Source organism: Siphateles boraxobius, unplaced genomic scaffold, assembly GCF_051911475.1.
Source record: "Siphateles boraxobius isolate OS27281-9 unplaced genomic scaffold, OSU_SipBor_1 4, whole genome shotgun sequence".
NCBI lineage: Eukaryota > Metazoa > Chordata > Actinopteri > Cypriniformes > Leuciscidae > Siphateles > Siphateles boraxobius.
Window position 1 is genome coordinate 92501 of NW_027509030.1, and position 21566 is coordinate 114066.

General features: G+C 44.8%; 1 protein-coding gene across 2 annotated transcripts in view; it reads left to right on the top strand.

Annotated features, from left to right (window-relative positions):
- Positions 1-21191, top strand: part of LOC143706016 (zinc fingers and homeoboxes protein 1-like) — a 26671-nt gene extending 5480 nt beyond the window's left edge. The window contains exons 1-3 of one of the 2 annotated variants that reach the window (XM_077197545.1): positions 15489-15540; positions 16611-19950; positions 20666-21191. In XM_077197545.1, coding sequence (XP_077053660.1) covers positions 16731-19940 — 3210 coding nt within the window. In that variant the 5' untranslated portion in view covers positions 15489-15540; positions 16611-16730 and the 3' untranslated portion in view covers positions 19941-19950; positions 20666-21191. Of the gene's footprint in view, positions 1-15488; positions 15541-16610; positions 19951-20665 lie in introns of those variants that run through there. The other variant, XM_077197544.1, reaches the window with a different exon arrangement.
- Positions 21192-21566: the final 375 nt, after the last annotated feature.

The following is a 21566-nucleotide window of genomic DNA, read 5'->3' on the forward strand; positions in this document are numbered from 1 at the left end:
ACACTTTATTTTGATAGTCCACTTTAGACATTCTACTGACTAGAAGTAACTACCTGTCAACTACCTCTCATTAGAGTGTTATGGCGCTTTTCCACCGCATGGTACGGCTCGGTACGGTTCAGCTCCGGTCAGTACGGTTCGACTTGGTACAGCTCAGTACGGTTCGGCTCCGGTCAGTACGGTTCGCCTCGGTACAGCTCAGTACGGTACGGCTCGGTACGGTTCAGCTCGGTATGGTACGGCTCAGTACGATTTGGTTCGGCTCGGTACGGCTCAGTACGGTCCGGCTCGTTACGGTTCGGCTCAGTACTGTTCTGTACGGTTCGGCTCGCTTTAGCTCGGTACGGTTCGGCTCAGTACGGTTCGGCTCGGTACAGTTCGGCTCGGTACGACTCGGTACGGTATGGTTCGGCCCGTTACGGTGCGGCTCAGTACGGTTCGGCTCGGTATGGTTCGGCTCGGTACGGTTCGGCTCAGTACGGTTCGGCTCGGTACGGTTCGGCTCAGTACGGGTTTGGTATGGTTCGGTTCGCTTTAGCTCGGTACGGTTCGGCTCGGTACGGTTCGGCTCGGTACGACTCGGTACGGTTCGGCTCTGTACGGTACGGTTCGGCTAGGTATGGTTCGGCTCAGTACGGTTCGGCTCGGTACGACTCGGTACGGTTCGGCTCGGCTAGGTACGGCTCAGTACGGTTCGGCTCGGTACGACTCAGTACAGTTCGGCTCTGTACGGTTCGGCTCGGTATGGTTCGGCTCGGTACGACTCGGTACGGTTCGGCTCGGTATGGTTCGGCTCGGTACGACTCAGTACGGTTCGGCTCGGTACGACTCGGTACGGTTCGGCTCTGTACGGTACGGTTCGGCTCTGTACGGTACGGTTCGGCTCTGTATGGTACGGTTCGACTCGGTACGGTTCGGCTCTGTACGGTTCGGCTCGGTATGGTTCGCCTCGGTCCGGCTCAGTACGGTTCAGCTCGGCTTGGTACGGCTCAGTACGGTTCGGCTTGGTACGGCTCAGTACGGTTCAGCTTGGTACGGCTCAGTACGGTTCGGCTCAGTACGGTTCGGCTCGGCTTGGTACGGCTCAGTACGGTTCGGCTCGGCTTGGTACGGCTCAGTACGGTTCGGCTCGGCGCGGCACGGTTCGGTTCGCTTTAGCTCGGTTTGCTTTTCCACTGCAGTACTGCTTCAAAGTGGGTGGGATTATAGACTGATGTCATAGTTTATCCGCTCCTCGGCAACCAACGAGAGGAACGTCTGCACTTCGTCCACTGACCACAATTCAGCCATTTCTTTTTTGGAAGTTTTTTTTCTTTCTTTTTTCTTCAAGCAAGTCAAGCAAGTAGTTTTTAACTTTTGTTTTGTTACTGGCTATTTAAATCAAGCGGGTTTGATGTCTTGTGACGATTCTGTCTGACCAATCAGTGATCTGCAGTGTTTTCACGTCACATTTTAGTATCGGTACCGTACGCTTGGAACCTCAACAGAGGTAGTACCATTTAAAGCGAGCCGAGCCGTACCGTACCATACCATGCAGTGGAAAAGCGCCATTAGTGCACTTTTATTGTAGTATTATATAATAAGTATACATGTAGTTGTAAAGTTACGTATTGTCAGTAGAATGTCTGTTAGGAGCATCAGAATAAAGAGTTAGCAGATATTAAGCATCAGTCTATTAATACTCTAATGTCTGCTAGTTGCCATGTAGTTTGTTTCTTATAGTTAGTAGAAATAAAGTGTTAGCTAGGGCTGGTACGGTTACCGCATTACAGCAATACCATGGTCACGTTACCCCTACCGCGGGTCTGAGATCGTCACCGTCATCACCCGCAAAAAAAACAAAAAAATGTTGCCTGCACATGTGCACGTTTTGTCTAATTACATGGATTCATTGATTCTAATGACTTGGATCGTGTCTAGTGACATTGTGTCTAACATGGATTCTAGGTTTTCTAAACAAAACTCATCATCAAAAGATGGAGAAAATCCGAGTTGGGGAGCGGAATGTTTCATGACACATAATAACATTCCATTTGTATTGAATATTAGGCCTGTATGCGAGAGTACCTGTGTAATTGTACCTGTCTCTTGTAGCCTATAATTTGAATTCTATTTAGCTAAAGCATTAAAATGCATGCGCATGACTCCTGAGAAAGCCCCAAAAGCAGGACCTCAGTTTTTAATTGCACGTGCTTAACACGATTCTCTCACGTGGTTGAGCTGCGCAGCCGACAATAGCAGGTAGGTAGATAGGCAACTATTCCATCGAAACATGGCAGACAGGGCTAACTTGGTGGCAACTTGAACCAGACGAAAAAGGACTTCCAAACAATTTGGATGAGCCCATTTGTAGAATTTGCCACAAAATGACACCGGTATCACGCTCAAATACTTCCAACCTGAGGACGCATCTCCGAATCCATCGTCTGTCAACATTTACTGCCCTTGGCAGCACCACAAGTGCTTCGTCTGAAGATCGGCCTACAACCTCAGGCCAGGGACGACAGGTGGGGATCGCAGACTCATTTGCTAAAGGGACTAAGTACCAACGCGACAGCCATCGGTGGTGAACTCTGACGGATAGCGTGACCAGGCTTCTGGTGGAGGAAAAGTTGCCATTTAACTTAGTTGAAAAGCCAGCTTTCAAGGCTACAGGCCTTTGACAAACAGTATGTCCCCCCTGACAGAAAATACTTTTCAAAAAAGGCAGTACCAGAGAAGTATGTGAAAATAAAGGACAGTTTGACTCACAAGTTAAAAGACGCGGACCATTTTTCTTTCACAACAGATATGTGGTCAAGCGTTAATATGATGCCCTATATGAGCGTGACCATTCATTACCTGAACACCAACTGGGAGCTGAAGTAAAGGTGTGTGGAGACCTCATTCATGCTAGAAAGTCACACAAGTGAAAACCTGTCCGAGGCTCTGCAATCCGCTCTTAAAGAATGGTCTCTGGATGAGAAGAGGTTGGCTTGTGTCACTAGTGATAACGGAGCCAACATTATGGCTGCGGTGAGGAATCTTGGATGGGGATGGCTACCATGCTTCGGTCACAACCTCCATTTAGCCGTCACCAACTCCATGAAAGCAGAAAAAGAACGCACTGCCCGGGCCATGGTTTGTGTCGAACGCTGGTGACCGCTTTCTCCCATAGCTGGCAAAAGAAACAACGGCTTCAGAAAGAACAAACTGAGCTGGACCTGCCTCAGCACTCCTTAGTTCTGGTAAGTTTTAACTCTCTTCCAACAGCGATTTAATAAAAACTCTGTTTAATTAAATAGCCTTCGTTAAATAGCCTTGAACCACTGAGACAAAAGCGGACACGAGATATGTAAATTAATATAAATATATAAATATGTTATAAAAGATAAAAAAATATAAATAATATTTCTATTATATTGTTACGTCCCAATTTAGTCTAGGGTTGAAGGAACGGGTAACAGAATAAAACGAAAAATAAAAAAAATAAATAAATGGTGTGATGTGTGGAGGCAGCAAGGTTCAGCTCCCAACCCCGTTACTATAACAACAACAACAAAAAAATAACCCAAGACAAACTCAATAGAAAACATGAGATTTTATTCTTAGGAGTATGGGAGGATTTCAGAGCTTCAAGAGGGGGTGATGGAAAAATAACAAACAGAAACCCTCTAACTAGTATGGCGGAAACTAACTAAACTGCACCAGAAAAGAAAAGAAAAGTACAATAAATACTCTAACTCCCTAACTAACTTAACCAGGAGAAAACCAGATACAATAAAGAAAAAAAAAAAACCCACCTCTCTACCAATCCTTTCTCCAAAGACTTAACATAGAAATAAAAATAATAAATACTTTAACACAGATAAATGTTTGTAAATCATAACTTACAACATCACAAGAAAATCTTGTTGTAGGCACCAATTATATACCAATATATATATATAAAAAATGATAGCACGCATTCTTGAGCAAAGCACTGCCATTTGGAGGGTTTTGGAGTGACTGCATCCTCTTTAAAAACGGTGCTGCATCTAGTCACCGAGGATCTGTTGCTCCCAGCTGAGGAGGACACCCAGGGCCGGCTCGAGGCATAAGCGAACTAAGCGGCTGCTCGGGGCCACCAGGGGGCCCTCCAATCGAGTTTAAATTTTATTTATTTTTTTAGATGACTTAAACAAGTGAAATACATGAATGAATGAATATGAATGAATAATTCAAGACAAGATAATTCTGATTTCATGATCAATATACCTGCCAACAACTGCTGCTGTGTCTGCCAGCGTTTAAGTCATGCGCATAATATAGACACCTCGCGAGTGCATAGACAATTCGTGCGCAACTGCGCATAGTCACGGTATCGGTTTAAGTTGGAGAAAATAGCCGCAGGGGAACTTAACCTTCTAGGTGTAAGGTTAGCAGTTTGAATAAATAATAAACATAGCAGTTTGAACTCTTCTCCACTTTATTATACCACACATCAGATCACTAACTCCAAAAACCCGCGACACTCCAGTACCAAGTGCGCACGACTTATTCCTATCTACGGCAAGCCCCGAGGGGAAAAATAGATCGTATACACACATACAACGAGCGCCAGTGCATTACCCGTATTATAGTAACAGAGTTTGTTGGATTCTGTCATGTACAATCCAACAAAGTCTGTTACAATGATAATAATAAAAAAGATTTTGAGGACAGTTACACTGTATTGAGACAGTTGAGAAATAATAATATTTTTACAGTTCAAACAATAATTGTCATTGTTGAACCCTTGCTCTTATTATGTTTCTGATTTCTCAGTTTTGTCATTATTTTAGCAAATTATTTATTTTATACGTTTTGAGACAGTTTGTTTTAAGAAGTTTCAAACAGTTAGTAAAAGAGTAAAGTAAAAGTTAAAACCTTTTTAATTAAGAAGGCATCTATTTTTTATTAAGTATTTATTTTGTATTAATACATAACCTCACTGTATTCATTTATAATGTATCATTATTGCGTGACATTTGTCAATAATCGTCAAGCACAGGTGACTCCGTGGGAGGGGCCCCCAAATCAAGTTCTGCTTAGGGCCCCCAAATCAAGTTCTGCTTAGGGCCCCCAAATCAAGTTCTGCTTAGGGCCCCCAAATCAAGTTCTGCTTAGGGCCCCCAAATCAAGTTCTACTTAGGGCCCCCAAATCAAGTTCTGCTTAGGGCCCCCAAATCAAGTTCTGCTTAGGGCCCCCAAATCAAGTTCTGCTTAGGGCCCCCAAATCAAGTTCTACTTAGGGCCCCCAAATCAAGTTCTGCTTAGGGCCCCCAAATCAAGTTCTACTTAGGGCCCCCAAATCAAGTTCTGCTTAGGGCCCCCAAATCAAGTTCTGCTTAGGGCCCCCAAATCAAGTTCTACTTAGGGCCCCCAAATCAAGTTCTGCTTAGGGCCCCCAAATCAAGTTCTGCTTAGGGCCCCCAAATCAAGTTCTGCTTAGGGCCCCCAAATCAAGTTCTACTTAGGGCCCCCAAATCAAGTTCTGCTTAGGGCCCCCAAATCAAGTTCTGCTTAGGGCCCCCAAATCAAGTTCTACTTAGGGCCCCCAAATCAAGTTCTGCTTAGGGCCCCCAAATCAAGTTCTACTTAGGGCCCCCAAATCAAGTTCTACTTAGGGCCCCCGAATCAAGTTCTGCTTAGGGCCCCCAAATCAAGTTCTACTTAGGGCCCCCAAATCAAGTTCTGCTTAGGGCCCCCAAATCAAGTTCTGCCTAGGGCCCCCAAATCAAGTTCTGCTTAGGGCCCCAAAAATCAAGTTCTACTTAGGGCCCCCAAATCAAGTTCTGCTTAGGGCCCCCAAATCAAGTTCTGCTTAGGGCCCCAAAAATCAAGTTCTACTTAGGGCCCCCAAATCAAGTTCTACTTAGGGCTCCCAAATCAAGTTCTACTTAGGGCTCCCAAATCAAGTTCTACTTAGGGCCCCCAAATCAAGTTCTGCTTAGGGCCCCCAAATCAAGTTCTGCTTAGGGCCCCCAAATCAAGTTCTACTTAGGGCCCCCAAATCAAGTTCTGCTTAGGGCCCCCAAATCAAGTTCTACTTAGGGCTCCCAAATCAAGTTCTACTTAGGGCTCCCAAATCAAGTTCTGCTTAGGGCCCCCAAATCAAGTTCTCCTTAGGGCCCCCAAATCAAGTTCTGCTTAGGGCCCCCAAATCAAGTTCTGCTTAGAGCCCCCAAATCAAGTTCTGCTTAGGGCCCCCAAATCAAGTTCTGCTTAGAGCCCCCAAAAGGCTCGCACCGGCTCTGAGGACACCCAATTGACGCGCAGTCTGAAAGAAAAAATGTCTGCCGTTTTGATGGAAAAATGCAGTGCACCCTCAACTCAACAACTATTGGCAAAGACCGCGTTTGTCGACCCTAGGTATAAGGACATTGACATTGCTGACGAGGTGAAGGATGAGCTCATGGAAGAGATGATGGATGTGCCCGAAGAGCAGCGTGATGACGGTGATGGAGAGGGAGCAAGTGCACCCAACCCTCCCAAAAAAACGAATCTGGCGGACATACTTGGGAAAAGAAAAGAAAAAACATCTAATCCGATCCCCAAGAGAATTCGTGTGGACACAGATATCAGAAGGTATTTGCAGGAGGAAGCCCTGGATTCCCACGCAGACCCTCTTGTCTGGTGGCGGGACAATCAAAATATATGACCGTTTGCGCTATAAGCAGAACGTGTGTTCAGTACTGCAGGTAACGTCGTTACGTCTTTCAGGGCCTCCCTTAAACCCGACAAAGTGAACAATCTGGTTTTTCTAGCAAAAAATATGAAGGCTGGGATGTAAACCATAGCCTAGCCTGGGGGGGGGGGGGGGTGGTGGTGCTAATAGCAGTTTACCGCAATACCGCGGTAATTTCTTGCTTTTCAACCGCGGTAAGAAAAAATCCATACCGCCCCAGTCCTAGTGTTAGCAATCATGATTATGGGGCTTTGTTTTCCTGTGTATTTAAGAGCTTCAGTTCTCTCCACTCATCGTCTGGTGTTGGTTGTGTTTGAGTACACACAGTTACCTGTCTCGTTCGTTACTACTCTACTCTCTTGTGTTGTTTAATTAAAGTTAAGTTGATAATAGATCTCTTTGCCACACCGAGTGTGATATAAGGTTGCTGTGAGAATATTTGATACCAGTGAAATTTCACAATCCTCGATAGCAATTAAGATGCCAACGTAAGTTAAAAAAAAATTCAAACAATTATTGAAGATACAGTATGTAAACGGTCAGTTATACAATAAAAACAAAGATCACCAACAATAACACAAATACTATGTAAACATATTGTGTCGTATATCTGAGTGAAACACTTCAGGAACGAGAACACATGTGGGCGGGGCTTGACTGTGTCTGTGAGGAATTGATTGGATGGTTGTGGTATGCTATTGGCTGATCTCGTGTGAGTGACATGTTATAGCCCCGCCCACATCATCAGAGAAGTGAAGAGATGCTGCAAGAGGAACTTATTCTGATTCAAGATTATTAACACAATAATAATGATCTGCACCCATAAATCATCTAGAGTAAACACTGTAATATTCCATAACAAAACAAGAATTGTCCATTTTGATTTCATGGGTCTTTAACAGAGATCACGGGTCAGGTGTGGCTCTTGAGTTCCTGTATGAGGGTCAGATGTCACCTGTGGTTACCATGGTAACAGAGATAGTTTAATCAGACGTCAGAATTTAAAACCCATTCTTTTGTGATCTTTAGTGAATCTTCAGAAAGTGTGTGTGTGTGTGTGTGTGTGTGTGTGTGTGTGTGTGTGTGTGTGTGTGTGTGTGTGTGTGTGTGTTAGTTGAAGACAGTGACAGAGTCTCATGCAAGTTTAATAATGACAGTCCAGCGCTGTGGTGATGCTGAATGTGTCATTACTCTCATTTGCACAAAGTGTGTGTGTGTGTGTGTGTGTGGCTCGCTGTCAGGCTGCTGTAATTAATGAACACACAGTGTTGCTGGGCTGTCACACTTTCACTGTTGCCATAACAACTACATGCAAATGAAGCTTGGCTTAATGTTTTTACATTTCTAATCAGGAGAGAGAGAAAAGCGACGTGATTCCTCCACACGCGCCGTCATTAATATTACACACGCGGGTCGAGGACTTTACCCGAAGGATTCGCTTCCAGCGTCCTGATGTGGAAGAGCTGCTCGGATACACACACACACACACACACACACACACACACACACACACACACACACACACACACACACACACACACACACACACACACACACACACACACACACACACTCCTCCATTTGACCATCATCTGCTTCCTTCCAGTTCTGCAGAACACAATCAATCTGATCATGTAGCGGTGTATTAAATGTATAATTTTCTATGTGTATGCTAAGTGTTTTTAGTCTAGATTTGAACTGACGGACTGTGTCTGCTTCACGGACAATGTTAGGAAGATTGTTCCAGAGTTTTGGTGCTAAATAGGAAAAGGATCTACCGCCAGCAGTCGATTTAGATATTCTAGGTATTATCAACTGGCCGGAGTTTTGAGATCGCAATAGACGTGAAGGACTATAATGCGTTAAGAGCTCGCTTAAGTACTGGGGAGATAAACCATTTAGTGCTTTGTATGTAATCAGCTATATTTTAAAATGTATACGATGTTTAATAGGGAGCCAATGCAGTGTTGACAGAACCGGGCTAATATGGTCGTACTTCCTGGTTCTGGTAAGAACTCTAGCGGCTGCGTTTTGGACCAGCTGTAGTTTGTTTATTAAGCGTGCAGGGCAACCACCCAGTAGAGCATTACAATAATCTAGCCTTGATGTCATGAACGCATGAACTAGTTGTTCCGCATTTGTCAATGAGAGCATATGACACACACACACTCTCTCTCTCTCTCTCACACACACACACACACACACACACACTCTCTCTCTCTCTCACACACACACACACACACACACTCTCTCTCTCGCTCACACACACACACACACACTCTCTCTCTCTCTCTCTCACACACACACACACACTCTCTCTCTCTCTCTCTCTCACACACACACACACACACACACACTCTCTCTCTCTCTCTCTCACACACACACACACACACACACTCTCTCTCTCTCTCTCTCTCTCTCTCTCTCTCTCTCTCACACACACACACACACTCTCTCTCTCTCTCTCTCTCACACACACACACACACACACACACACACACACACACACACACACACACACACACACACCCAGGTTCTTAACTGACAACAAGGACTTGACAGAGCAGCATCAAGTGTTAAACAATATTCTAGGTTATTACGTGAGGAAGTTTTTTGTCCAATAATTAGAATCTCTGGTTTTTCAGAATTTAGTAGTAGGAAATTACTAGTCATCCAGTTTTTTATATCAGCTATGCATTCGGTTAATTTGGTGGATTGGTCATTCTCGTCGGGGACCTATACATAATATATGAACAAACAAAATGTAATAAATATATAAAAAACCCAAACCACAAAACACACAAAAAGACATCCCAAAATACTAAAAAAAAAAATCTATGAAATTAATTTGATCATAAATACTGATTTAAAAGTCCCATGTTAATAATAAAAATTATAATAATAATAATAATTAAATATATTTAGATAGCGCTTTTCTCGAAACTCAAAGTGCTTTACAAAGAAGGGGGAATCTCCTCAACCACCACCAATGAGCAGCTCCACCTGGATGATGCGACGGCAGCCATAGTGCGCCAGAACGCCCACCACACACACACACACACACACACACACACCAGCTTACTGGTGGAGAGGAGACAGAGTGATGAAGCCAATCAGTGTATGGGGATGATTAGGAGGCCATGATGGACAGAAGCCAAGGAGAAAAAGACCCACACAGAGCACAGGGTGAGCGCCCCCTGCTGGCCTCACTCACACCTCTTCCAGCAGAAACCTGGTTTACCCAGGAGTCTCCCATCCAGACACTGCCCAGCCTCAGCCCTGCTCAGCTTCAGTGGGGACCAGTCTTGGGCTACAGGGTGAAATGGCTGCTATAGTTAAATATTAAATATTGTCAAAAATGAAATTTCCTGGCTTTTTTCATGATAACAGAGGTCTAGGGGCTGTAACTACCGTATGAGTTTTAAACCATTCAATCAACAGACAAATACACACAGCCTGGATAAAAAAGCTGTGCCTTTTCACAAGCCGTTGTGAAATCCATATAAATGTGATGTCAGAACTACTCGTCATCGCCCAAGCTCTTCCCAGCATCCCTCACTCCTTTAGCCCAACACACACAACATCATCGCTGAGCAACAACAACACACACAACATCATCGCTGAGCAACAACAACACACACAACATCATCGCTGAGCAACAACACACACACAACATCATCGCTGAGCAACAACACACACACAACATCATCGCTGAGCAACAACAACACACACAACATCATCGCTGAGCAACAACAACACACACAACATCATCGCTGAGCAACAACAACACACACAACATCATCGCTGAGCAACAACAACACACACAACATCATCGCTGAGCAACAACACACACACAACATCATCGCTGAGCAACAACACACACACGTGGCGAAAACGCTGTTTAGTCGATGGATGTCAGGAAACTACATCATAGCACAGGCTTCCGAACAACATTAATATCAGAGACCAGTGGCTACTGTTTATTTATTCTGAAATAACAGAGCAATTTAGTTCAACTTTAACATCTGTTCTTCACATTTCACAAGTGGCTTCTTCATCAATCAGACACAGTTCAACGCCAGTTTCACAGAAGCTTCTCATCAAAGATCCTGCAGTCCCTAACGTTAGATCTAATTCACAACCCGTGAGTAAACTTCTAACACTTTTTATGTTATATTATGGAGCCAGCATAATCTGAAATTATATTATTTAAACGGCTAAATTGATGTTGAAGTGTTGTTTTGTACAGTCTATGGTCGCCACAAGCTTTGATAGAATATCTGTTGGAAACAAGGCAGAATACGTTGGTTTTTTTTACCGACAAAGTTACCGACACCGACCCTGTTTCTATTGAGTAAAAGACGGTGAGATTGAGTTCACTCAGTGTCTGTTTTTTGTTTTGCATCAAATTACTGTATCAGTAGGAAAGCAATAGTTACGTAGCTTAAATCCATTCGGTATCTGCTAACGTTATATATTATAAAGCAGTTAAGTGTTTCAAACTCAGTGTATAACTAGCTATTAATGTACATAATTTGGACATTTACATCGATTGTGGCCAAAAAAAATTGAATTTGTTTACAAATAATTTGAATTAGCGTTGACATTAAATCTGTGTGCAACATTGATGTAATTATAATACCTTTACAATAAAGCGATGTGTTGATGATAAGGCGATGTGTTGATGATAAGGCGGTGTGTTGATGATAAGGCGGTGTGTTGATGATAAGGCGGTGTGTTGATGATAAGGCGGTGTGTTGATGATAAGGCGATGTGTTGATGATAAGGCGATGTGTTGATGATAAGGCGGTGTGTTGATGATAAGGCGGTGTGTTGATGATAAGGCCGTGTGTTGATGATAAGGCGGTGTGTTGATGATAAGGCGGTGTGTTGATGATAAGGCGGTGTGTTGATGATAAGGCGGTGTGTTGATGATAAGGCGGTGTGTTGATGATAAGGCGGTGTGTTGATGATAAGGCGGTGTGTTGATGATAAGGCCGTGTGTTGATGATAAGGCGGTGTGTTGATGATAAGGCGGTGTGTTGATGATAAGGCGGTGTGTTGATGATAAGGCGGTGTGTTGATGATAAGGCGGTGTGTTGATGATAAGGCGGTGTGTTGATGATAAGGCGGTGTGTTGATGATAAGGCGGTGTGTTGATGATAAGGCGGTGTGTTGATGATAAGGCGATGTGTTGATGATAAGGCGGTGTGTTGATGATAAGGCGGTGTGTTGATGATAAGGCGGTGTGTTGATGATAAGGCGGTGTGTTGATGATAAGGCGGTGTGTTGATGATAAGGCGGTGTGTTGATGATAAGGCGGTGTGTTGATGATAAGGCCGTGTGTTGATGATAAGGCGGTGTGTTGATGATAAGGCGGTGTGTTGATGATAAGGCGGTGTGTTGATGATAAGGCGGTGTGTTGATGATAAGGCGGTGTGTTGATGATAAGGCGGTGTGTTGATGATAAGGCGGTGTGTTGTTGATAAGGCGGTGTGTTGATGATAAGGCCGTGTGTTGATGATAAGGCAGTGTGTTGATGATAAGGCGGTGTGTTGATGATAAGGCGGTGTGTTGATGATAAGGCGGTGTGTTGATGATAAGGCGGTGTGTTGATGATAAGGCGGTGTGTTGTTGATAAGGCGGTGTGTTGATGATAAGGCGGTGTGTTGATGATAAGGCGGTGTGTTGTTGATAAGGCGGTGTGTTGTTGATAAGGCCGTGTGTTGATGATAAGGCGGTGTGTTGATGATAAGGCGGTGTGTTGATGATAAGGCGGTGTGTTGATGATAAGGCGGTGTGTTGATGATAAGGCGGTGTGTTGATGATAAGGCGGTGTGTTGATGATAAGGCGGTGTGTTGATGATAAGGCGGTGTGTTGATGATAAGGCGGTGTGTTGATGATAAGGCGGTGTGTTGATGATAAGGCGGTGTGTTGATGATAAGGCGATGTGTTGATGATAAGGCGGTGTGTTGATGATAAGGCGGTGTGTTGATGATAAGGCGGTGTGTTGATGATAAGGCGGTGTGTTGATGATAAGGCGGTGTGTTGATGATAAGGCGGTGTGTTGATGATAAGGCGATGTGTTGATGATAAGGCGGTGTGTTGATGATAAGGCGGTGTGTTGATGATAAGGCGGTGTGTTGATGATAAGGCGGTGTGTTGATGATAAGGCGGTGTGTTGATGATAAGGCGGTGTGTTGATGATAAGGCGGTGTGTTGATGATAAGGCGGTGTGTTGATGATAAGGCGGTGTGTTGATGATAAGGCGGTGTGTTGATGATAAGGCGGTGTGTTGTTGATAAGGCGGTGTGTTGATGATAAGGCGGTGTGTTGATGATAAGGCGGTGTGTTGATGATAAGGCGGTGTGTTGATGATAAGGCGGTGTGTTGATGATAAGGCGGTGTGTTGATGATAAGGGGATGTGTTGATGATAAGGCGATGTGTTGATGATAAGGCGGTGTGTTGATGATAAGGCGATGTGTTGATGATAAGGCCGGTGTGTTGATGATAAGGCGGTGTGTTGATAAGGCGGTGTGTTGATGATAAGGCGGTGTGTTGATGATAAGGCGATGTGTTGATGATAAGGCGGTGTGTTGATGATAAGGCGGTGTGTTGATGATAAGGCGGTGTGTTGATGATAAGGCGGTGTGTTGATGATAAGGCGGTGTGTTGATGATAAGGCGATGTGTTGATGATAAGGCGGTGTGTTGATGATAAGGCGGTGTGTTGATGATAAGGCCGTGTGTTGATGATAAGGCGGTGTGTTGATGATAAGGCGGTGTGTTGATGATAAGGCGGTGTGTTGATGATAAGGCGGTGTGTTGATGATAAGGCGGTGTGTTGATGATAAGGGGATGTGTTGATGATAAGGCGATGTGTTGATGATAAGGCGGTGTGTTGATGATAAGGCCGGTGTGTTGATGATAAGGCGGTGTGTTGATAAGGCGGTGTGTTGATGATAAGGCGGTGTGTTGATGATAAGGCGATGTGTTGATGATAAGGCGATGTGTTGATGATAAGGCGGTGTGTTGATGATAAGGCGGTGTGTTGATGATAAGGCGGTGTGTTGATGATAAGGCGGTGTGTTGATGATAAGGCGGTGTGTTGATGATAAGGCGGTGTGTTGATAAGGCGGTGTGTTGATGATAAGGCGGTGTGTTGATGATAAGGCGATGTGTTGATGATAAGGCGATGTGTTGATGATAAGGCGGTGTGTTGATGATAAGGCGGTGTGTTGATGATAAGGCCGTGTGTTGATGATAAGGCGGTGTGTTGATGATAAGGCGGTGTGTTGATGATAAGGCGGTGTGTTGATGATAAGGCGGTGTGTTGATGATAAGGCGGTGTGTTGATGATAAGGCGGTGTGTTGATGATAAGGCGGTGTGTTGATGATAAGGCGGTGTGTTGATGATAAGGCGGTGTGTTGATGATAAGGCGGTGTGTTGATGATAAGGCGGTGTGTTGATGATAAGGCGGTGTGTTGATGATAAGGCGGTGTGTTGATGATAAGGCGGTGTGTTGATGATAAGGCGGTGTGTTGATGATAAGGCGGTGTGTTGATGATAAGGCGGTGTGTTGATGATAAGGCGGTGTGTTGATGATAAGGCGATGTGTTGATGATAAGGCGATGTGTTGATGATAAGGCGATGTGTTGATGATAAGGCGGTGTGTTGATGATAAGGCGGTGTGTTGATGATAAGGCCGTGTGTTGATGATAAGGCGGTGTGTTGATGATAAGGCGGTGTGTTGATGATAAGGCGGTGTGTTGATGATAAGGCGGTGTGTTGATGATAAGGCGGTGTGTTGATGATAAGGCGGTGTGTTGATGATAAGGCGGTGTGTTGATGATAAGGCGGTGTGTTGATGATAAGGCGGTGTGTTGATGATAAGGCGGTGTGTTGATGATAAGGCGGTGTGTTGATGATAAGGCGGTGTGTTGATGATAAGGCGGTGTGTTGATGATAAGGCGGTGTGTTGATGATAAGGCGGTGTGTTGATGATAAGGCGGTGTGTTGATGATAAGGCGGTGTGTTGATGATAAGGCGGTGTGTTGATGATAAGGCGGTGTGTTGATGATAAGGCGATAAGGCGGTGTGTTGATGATAAGGCGATAAGGCGGTGTGTTGATGATAAGGCGGTGTGTTGTCTCCTGTCGTCGATTCGGGGTCTGACTCCGGCTCAAACATCAGCATCCCTCAGCAGTGTCCATCATTATTGTTTTATTTACCTTACTTGTGAGCATCACCAAGCCACAGCATACATGACCCGAGTCACCTGTGGTTGGCCTGGCCGTGCGTCACTCAGAAATCAACAGGCCAATCAGAGAGAAGCTCATGAATATTAATTAGACAGGCCAAAATCGACCTGTTCTTAGCAGAGCTCCTGAGAAAGGAGCTGTAAAATATATATTGGGATCGTTTTTGGTACTTGAATCCGCAAATATATATTCTTAAGGACATCAAAACCTAAAATAAAACTCCAAAAATATGGGACCTTTAAAAGTTCTTGTGTCGTTGAATGAAAAAAGGATACTAATATCATTAATGTCTTTAAATATTTATACAGTATGAAATGACATGTATAAGGGGAAATGAAAATGTCATTATGTGAGTACAATGTGATCTCTGTGTGTGTTTCTGCTGATGTGATGAATGTATTCATGTGTGTTTGGATTCTCAGTCGAATCGTGCCAGAATCGCCTCACTGACCCTCCGGCCTTGAGATCTCAAACGTCTGGGATTGGTTACAAATGAATACAAACCTCTTTCACATTCCCCCGCAAACTAGACACTTTCTTTTCTCTTTCTCTTTCTCCTCTTCGTCTGTGATTCTAGATAAAGCTGTTGGTAAGTCTTCTGTGTTTGCGGAGTTGTTGGCTTTGATTCTGGAATGCTTGAACTCATGAACCTTCTGTGCAAACTCCTCTTTCTCTCCTCTTTCTCTCTGTTGAAATGTGTGCATCTGGTTTGTTTGTCAGAGGTTTTTATTATTGGATTGTAGTCTGTACCACATTGCAATATATAGCACCAAATATTGTGCACCAAAATAATTTAGTTTTTTGTAAACCTCTCTGAGTCTTAGAATTAAACAGGGCATTTTTTGCTGTTCTGCATGTAAGACTTTTATGTAAATGCTTTTTCACATGTGAAATGAGTAACAGTAAATTCAGTAAGACATTTTTGCTGTTTAGTTTCAATAAACCTTTTTTCACTGGGCAGGGAGTTTTCTGTTCTGAAAAGTTTCAGTATGTTGTTATAGTCCAGTGAATTCTTATTTCAGATAATCAAGAAAACATTTGCACAAAAACTTTTTCTTAAAGACACTTTGGGACAGATTTATTAACAGTTTGCGCCAGCGCAAACCCTCTTTTGGCGTTAAAAAACTTCTGTCAGGGTTCCTAAAGACACGCAGTGAAACTAGCGCTGAAAAGGTGTGGACAGGGTTATTTTTGTGGCTGACCTTATTGCATTTATAGGAGTTTCCCTACAAATGCAAAAAGCAAGGTGATTTACTAAGATTTGCGCTCATCAATGTACCGGTTGTTTGTGCCATTATTTACCACCAAAAAAGCATGTCTTAAACCAGACGCTAACTGGTAGATTGTGTTGGTCATTATGCAAATAATCTGACTCCATCTGTGTTCTTTAATTTGCGTGTCATCAGTAGATCATCGCAGAACTTTACACTCCCGTCGGCACAGTTCTGGAATTGCGCTCTCACGCTAATGTGCCCTGTTTAGTAAATCTGCCCCTTACTGTGCTTTCAGGGTAAACATTTCATCAGAATGTGTTTTCCATCGGAATTAATTAAGCCCATGCCTTTGACAGTTCTAGTGCTGTGCTCTTCCAGTTACAGGACCTGATTGGTGTCATTGACCTTCTAATAAAGTCCTTCTGTATCTGTTCTCTTTGTGCAGGTGAGCCTCCATGACACCCAGTTTAGCAGATGAAGCTCACCTGGTTTTCACTCTGATCCCTTATTCCCTAATTAAAATCCCTCACCAGACCATCATCTGCCCGCTGTCACCGTACTCATCATGTCAAGCCAAAGGAAGCCCTGTGTGCTCAATACAACCGGATTCAATCCCGAAGACTCTGTGGAGATGGATGTTTCAGTGGAGACTGTGCTGGACAGATGTGATCCTGTTCCGCCTCCTACAGACGAAAGCCGGATGGCATTGAACGACGAGGAAGAGGAGAAGAACGAAGGGGTTTCTTCATCGGAGAAAGGTTCCTTCTACACCCGTAACCCCCGCAACTACAGAGATCATGAGGACTTCCATCGGTCTGAAGGACCATTCTGTGTTTGCACCTTCTGCAAATTCAGTACCAACAACTTTGAATCCCTCTCATGTCATAATAAAGTTCAACACCCAAACGAGAGCTGTTCCAAGTTCAGGGAAACCGTTGATTGCAAGAATGATGGTTCCCTTCTGGAAGCAGGTGGAGACACTGGAGAGACACCAAAATACAGGATTTTCGAGAAAGGACTTGAGGTGGAGAAGGATCTGTATTGTCCAGTGTTGAAGAATGAGATCAGGGGTGTGAGTGTAAATGGTACGATCATTATCCCGGAGCCCGTGTGTCATGTGACTCCTCTTCTACAGCGACCTCCCAATCTCAGCAACTCTCCCACAATCGCAGTTCCTCTTCACACTAGCAAGTACAACCCAATCCTGGACAGCAATCCCACTCTGATCACATGTTTCAGCAGATTCCCGTACCCGACGCATTCAGAGTTCTCCTGGCTCACTTCAGTCTCCAGGGTCCCGGAGGAGCAGATCAAGGTGTGGTTCTCCACCCAGCGCCTGAAGCAGGGCATCACCTGGACTCCTGAAGAGGTGGAAGAAGCCCGGAAGAAGATGTTCAATGGGAGTATACCAACCCCACAGCACACCTGTGTGGCTTCACCTACACCTGAACCAACTCGTCAGACCAGCCCTGCATCAAACAGCACAGCAAACATATCATCCACCACATCTACAGCTCTCCGTCACACTCTTAAACACTCTTTAGGAACTCCTCTCTTGGCTTCAGAGCTCAAGCGCCCTGTTGTGCACATGCCTCCACTTCTCACTTCTTCTCCCGAGTTCCCTGAGTCTAAACCATCTAGCCCTGCTTCTTTTGTGGCCTCAAACACGAAGAGACCTTTTGCATATTGTGTCCCACCTAAAGGGAATCTTCCAATTGTTCAATTCACAGAGAAGATGATGTCCAAAGAAAGACTCCCTTTGTCACCCATAGTGTCCACCAATCTCAAAAGATCTCTAATTCATCATCAAATAAACAATCGTACTTCTGCCTCCACCTTCATTCCTAAAAACAAGTTATCCTGCTTTGGTAATGGTGTAACCGTGTCCTCTTCACCAGCACAAGTGAACAGACCAACAATCATCCAGACTCTTTCCCGGTCTCCGACACCGGTCCTTCAGTTTAAGTCTACAAAACCACCAATGCTCACATGCTTCAGTAGTCAGAATGACAAAGAAATACCACATGGGGATGTTAAGCATTGGTTTCTTGACCACACTACAAATTCCCAGAACTCGTGTGTTGAATTCGGTTTGGTTCCCGCTCAGCTTCCTCTACTGAAGGACAAGAGTCCTGGACAAATCAAGCTTCTAGAGGAGAGTTTCCAGAGGAAAAGTTTCCCATCCTATAATGAGGTCGAGCACCTCATGATCACCACTAGACTGTCCCGAGAGGAACTCGAGAGCTGGTTCTCGGAGCGCAGAGCACTTCGAGATTATCTGGAACAAGCCCTGCTGAACTCCATGGGTTCTAGACAGGATTCCCAGCAGCCGGTCCTCAACGGATCCCAGAGATCCGGGACTCGTACCGGGAGCCCTGTGGCTCCCAAAAGCAAGTATGTGAACCGGGTCAAAAATTTGTTAGTCCAAAGCCAATTGCCTTCGCCTGTGGAGTTCAGGCGTATGGAGATGCAGACGCAGTTGGCCCGCACAGAACTCATCCAGTGGTTCCGAGACAGTCGGCTGGCTCAGCAGAGCTGCGTCCTGGACCGGAAGGAGGTGTTTGGAGAGCGGAACGGCTGTCGGACTGAAGACTATAAGGGCCCAAAGGATCGACCACTTAGAGAAGAGATCATCAAACCCAGCAGCCCAGAGATCGAGAACCGGTTCTCCAACACACTCGCTCAGCACATGGGGAACCCAGAGACCAAGAACCGGTTCTCCAACACACTCGCTCAGCACACAGGGAACCCAGAGACCGATAACCGGTTCTCATACACACTCGCTCAGCACACGAGGAACCCAGAGACCGAGAACCGGTTCTCCAACACACTCACTCAGCACACGGGGAATCCAGAGATCAAGAACCGGTTCTCCAACACACTCGCTCAGCACACAGGGAACCCAGAGACCAAGAACCGGTTCTCCAACACACTCGCTCAGCACACGGGGAATCCAGAGATCAAGAACCGGTTCTCCAACACACTCGCTCAGCACACAGGGAACCCAGAGACCGAGAACCGGTTCTCCAACACACTCACTCAGCACACGGGGAACCCAGAGATCAAGAACCGGTTCTCCAACACACTCGCTCAGCACACTGGGAACCCAGCGATCGAGAACCGGTTCTCCAACACACTCGCTCAGCACACGGGGAACCCAGAGATCGAGAACCGGTTCTCCAACACACTCGCTCAGCACACGGGAAACCCAGAGATCGAGAACCGGTTCTCCGACACACTCGCTCAGCACACGGGGAACCCAGAGATCGAGAACCGGTTCTCCGAAACACTCGCTCAGCACACGGGGAACCCAGAGATCGAGAACCAGTTCTCCAACACACTCGCTCAGCACACGGGGAACCCAGAGATCGAGAACCGGTTCTCCAACACACTCGCTCAGCACACGGGGAACCCAGAGATCGAGAACCGGTTCTCCAACACACTCGCTCAGCACACGGAGAACCCAGAGATCGAGAACCGGTTCTCCAACACACTCGCTCAGCACACGGGGAACCCAGAGATCGAGAACCAGTTCTCCAACACACTCGCTCAGCACACGGGGAACCCAGAGATCGAGAACCGGTTCTCCAACACACTCGCTCAGCACACGGGGAACCCAGAGATCGAGAACCGGTTCTCCGACACACTCGCTCAGCACACGGGGAACCCAGAGATCGAGCACCAGTTCTCCAACACACTCGCTCAACACAAGGGGAACATCGGGGAAGCGTTCGGAGATGGCAGCGAGGACTTTGGAGTTTCAGACTCCAGTTAGAAGATGGAAGGTATGTTTAAAGATGAGCAGAATACTGTTGCATGTGCTGCAGTTGTCATGAAAGTCGTGTTTTTTGGTGAAAACATTTATTGAAGAAATGGTAGAAATTTAAAGGGGTCATGAAATGAGAAATCAAATTTCCCTTGATCTTTTAATATATAAGAGTTCATTGTACTATAAAACATCCTGTAAGTTTCAGAACTCAAATCGTTCTCGTTAGTCTAAAAACAGCTTATATTGAAGCCAATCCCTCTGAACAGCTGTAGCTAAACAGAAACGCTGCAGAAACGCCTGCTTCTACATCACTGCTTATTTAGCCCCGCCCACTGCTTCAGCCATGTCATGTAGTGGGTAAATAACAAGAGACGCAATCGCAGGTCAATGATAGTCAACGGTAAAGATGGCTCCGAAGATAACAAGACCAAATTGTGAAACAACACAGCCTTTGTATTTTTTTGTAGCATTATGTAGATTACCACAGAAAATACTGTAATAAACTCGTCTCTTTAATAAACTGGTAAATGGATCAGCATTTTGAGAAATGTCTTGGTTTTTTAGTGAGATATAAACTTTAAAGCATCACTTTGTGTGTCTGTAAATGTGACTTCTCATGATGAAATGTGTGTGTGACAGCATGTATATGCGCATGTATTTCAGTTTCAGATCATCAGGTGGAATAAGTGAGCCTGACCAGTATAAAGTGAACTGTGATCTTCCCTCCACAGGAGAGGAACCGGCCGTTAGTGTTTCTCTGGAGAACCGGTTCCATTGAAGAGCATCAGGAACCGCTGATGTGTGTGTGTGTGTGTGTGTGTGTGTGTGTGTGTTGGATGTTAAAAGCACTGAGGAAACTTCTGTGTGCTAAAGCTGGAGTATCTGTACTTTTAAAAGGTTCTTGTAAACACTTAAACTGCAGATCTGTACATTTTTATGGCATATTTTGTTACATTTTATAATAGGAACAAATTTCATCTTTTTTTTATTGGACATGTATATTTCCTAACAGTCTGAGGAAAGAGATGCTGAAATATTCTCTGGACACTTTATCTGCTACAGTTGCTACAGACGTGATCTTATATTAACAGAAACTCTGTTGAATGTCTGTTTTACACACTTCTGCTGATGTTTAAACTGTGTGTTCGTAATGAACTGTTTCTGTTGTCGTGTCAGTAAACGCTTACGCTCTTCTCACACACACATACACACACACGCACACACTGCCTCTGGAATCCAATAAAGGACAGTCGGATTTATTGTGTTTGTTTGTGAGATGTCATCATTGCTGTAATATATTTCATATGAAGCTTGGTTGTGTTCCATAGATTCACTGTGAAAGCTGGAGTCATGAACACATGATGAATCGAGCCGTTTCCTCGCCTCACAGACGGTTCTGATTGGTTGTTTAAACCCTCATCTTTCCCTCGGGTCATTTTGACCCAAAACTCTTTTTTTTTTAAAATGTTAAAAATCGAGTGTTCATCAGAGGGTCCGAGACTCCAGGACTTTTGTCGCACTTGAACCATGAATACACGCTCTTTTTTTAAATGGATCGAGGAGTTTTGTGGTTGAAATTTAAAAAAGTAACGAATCCTTCTCTTGGGTCATTCTGACTCCCTTAGGAATTAA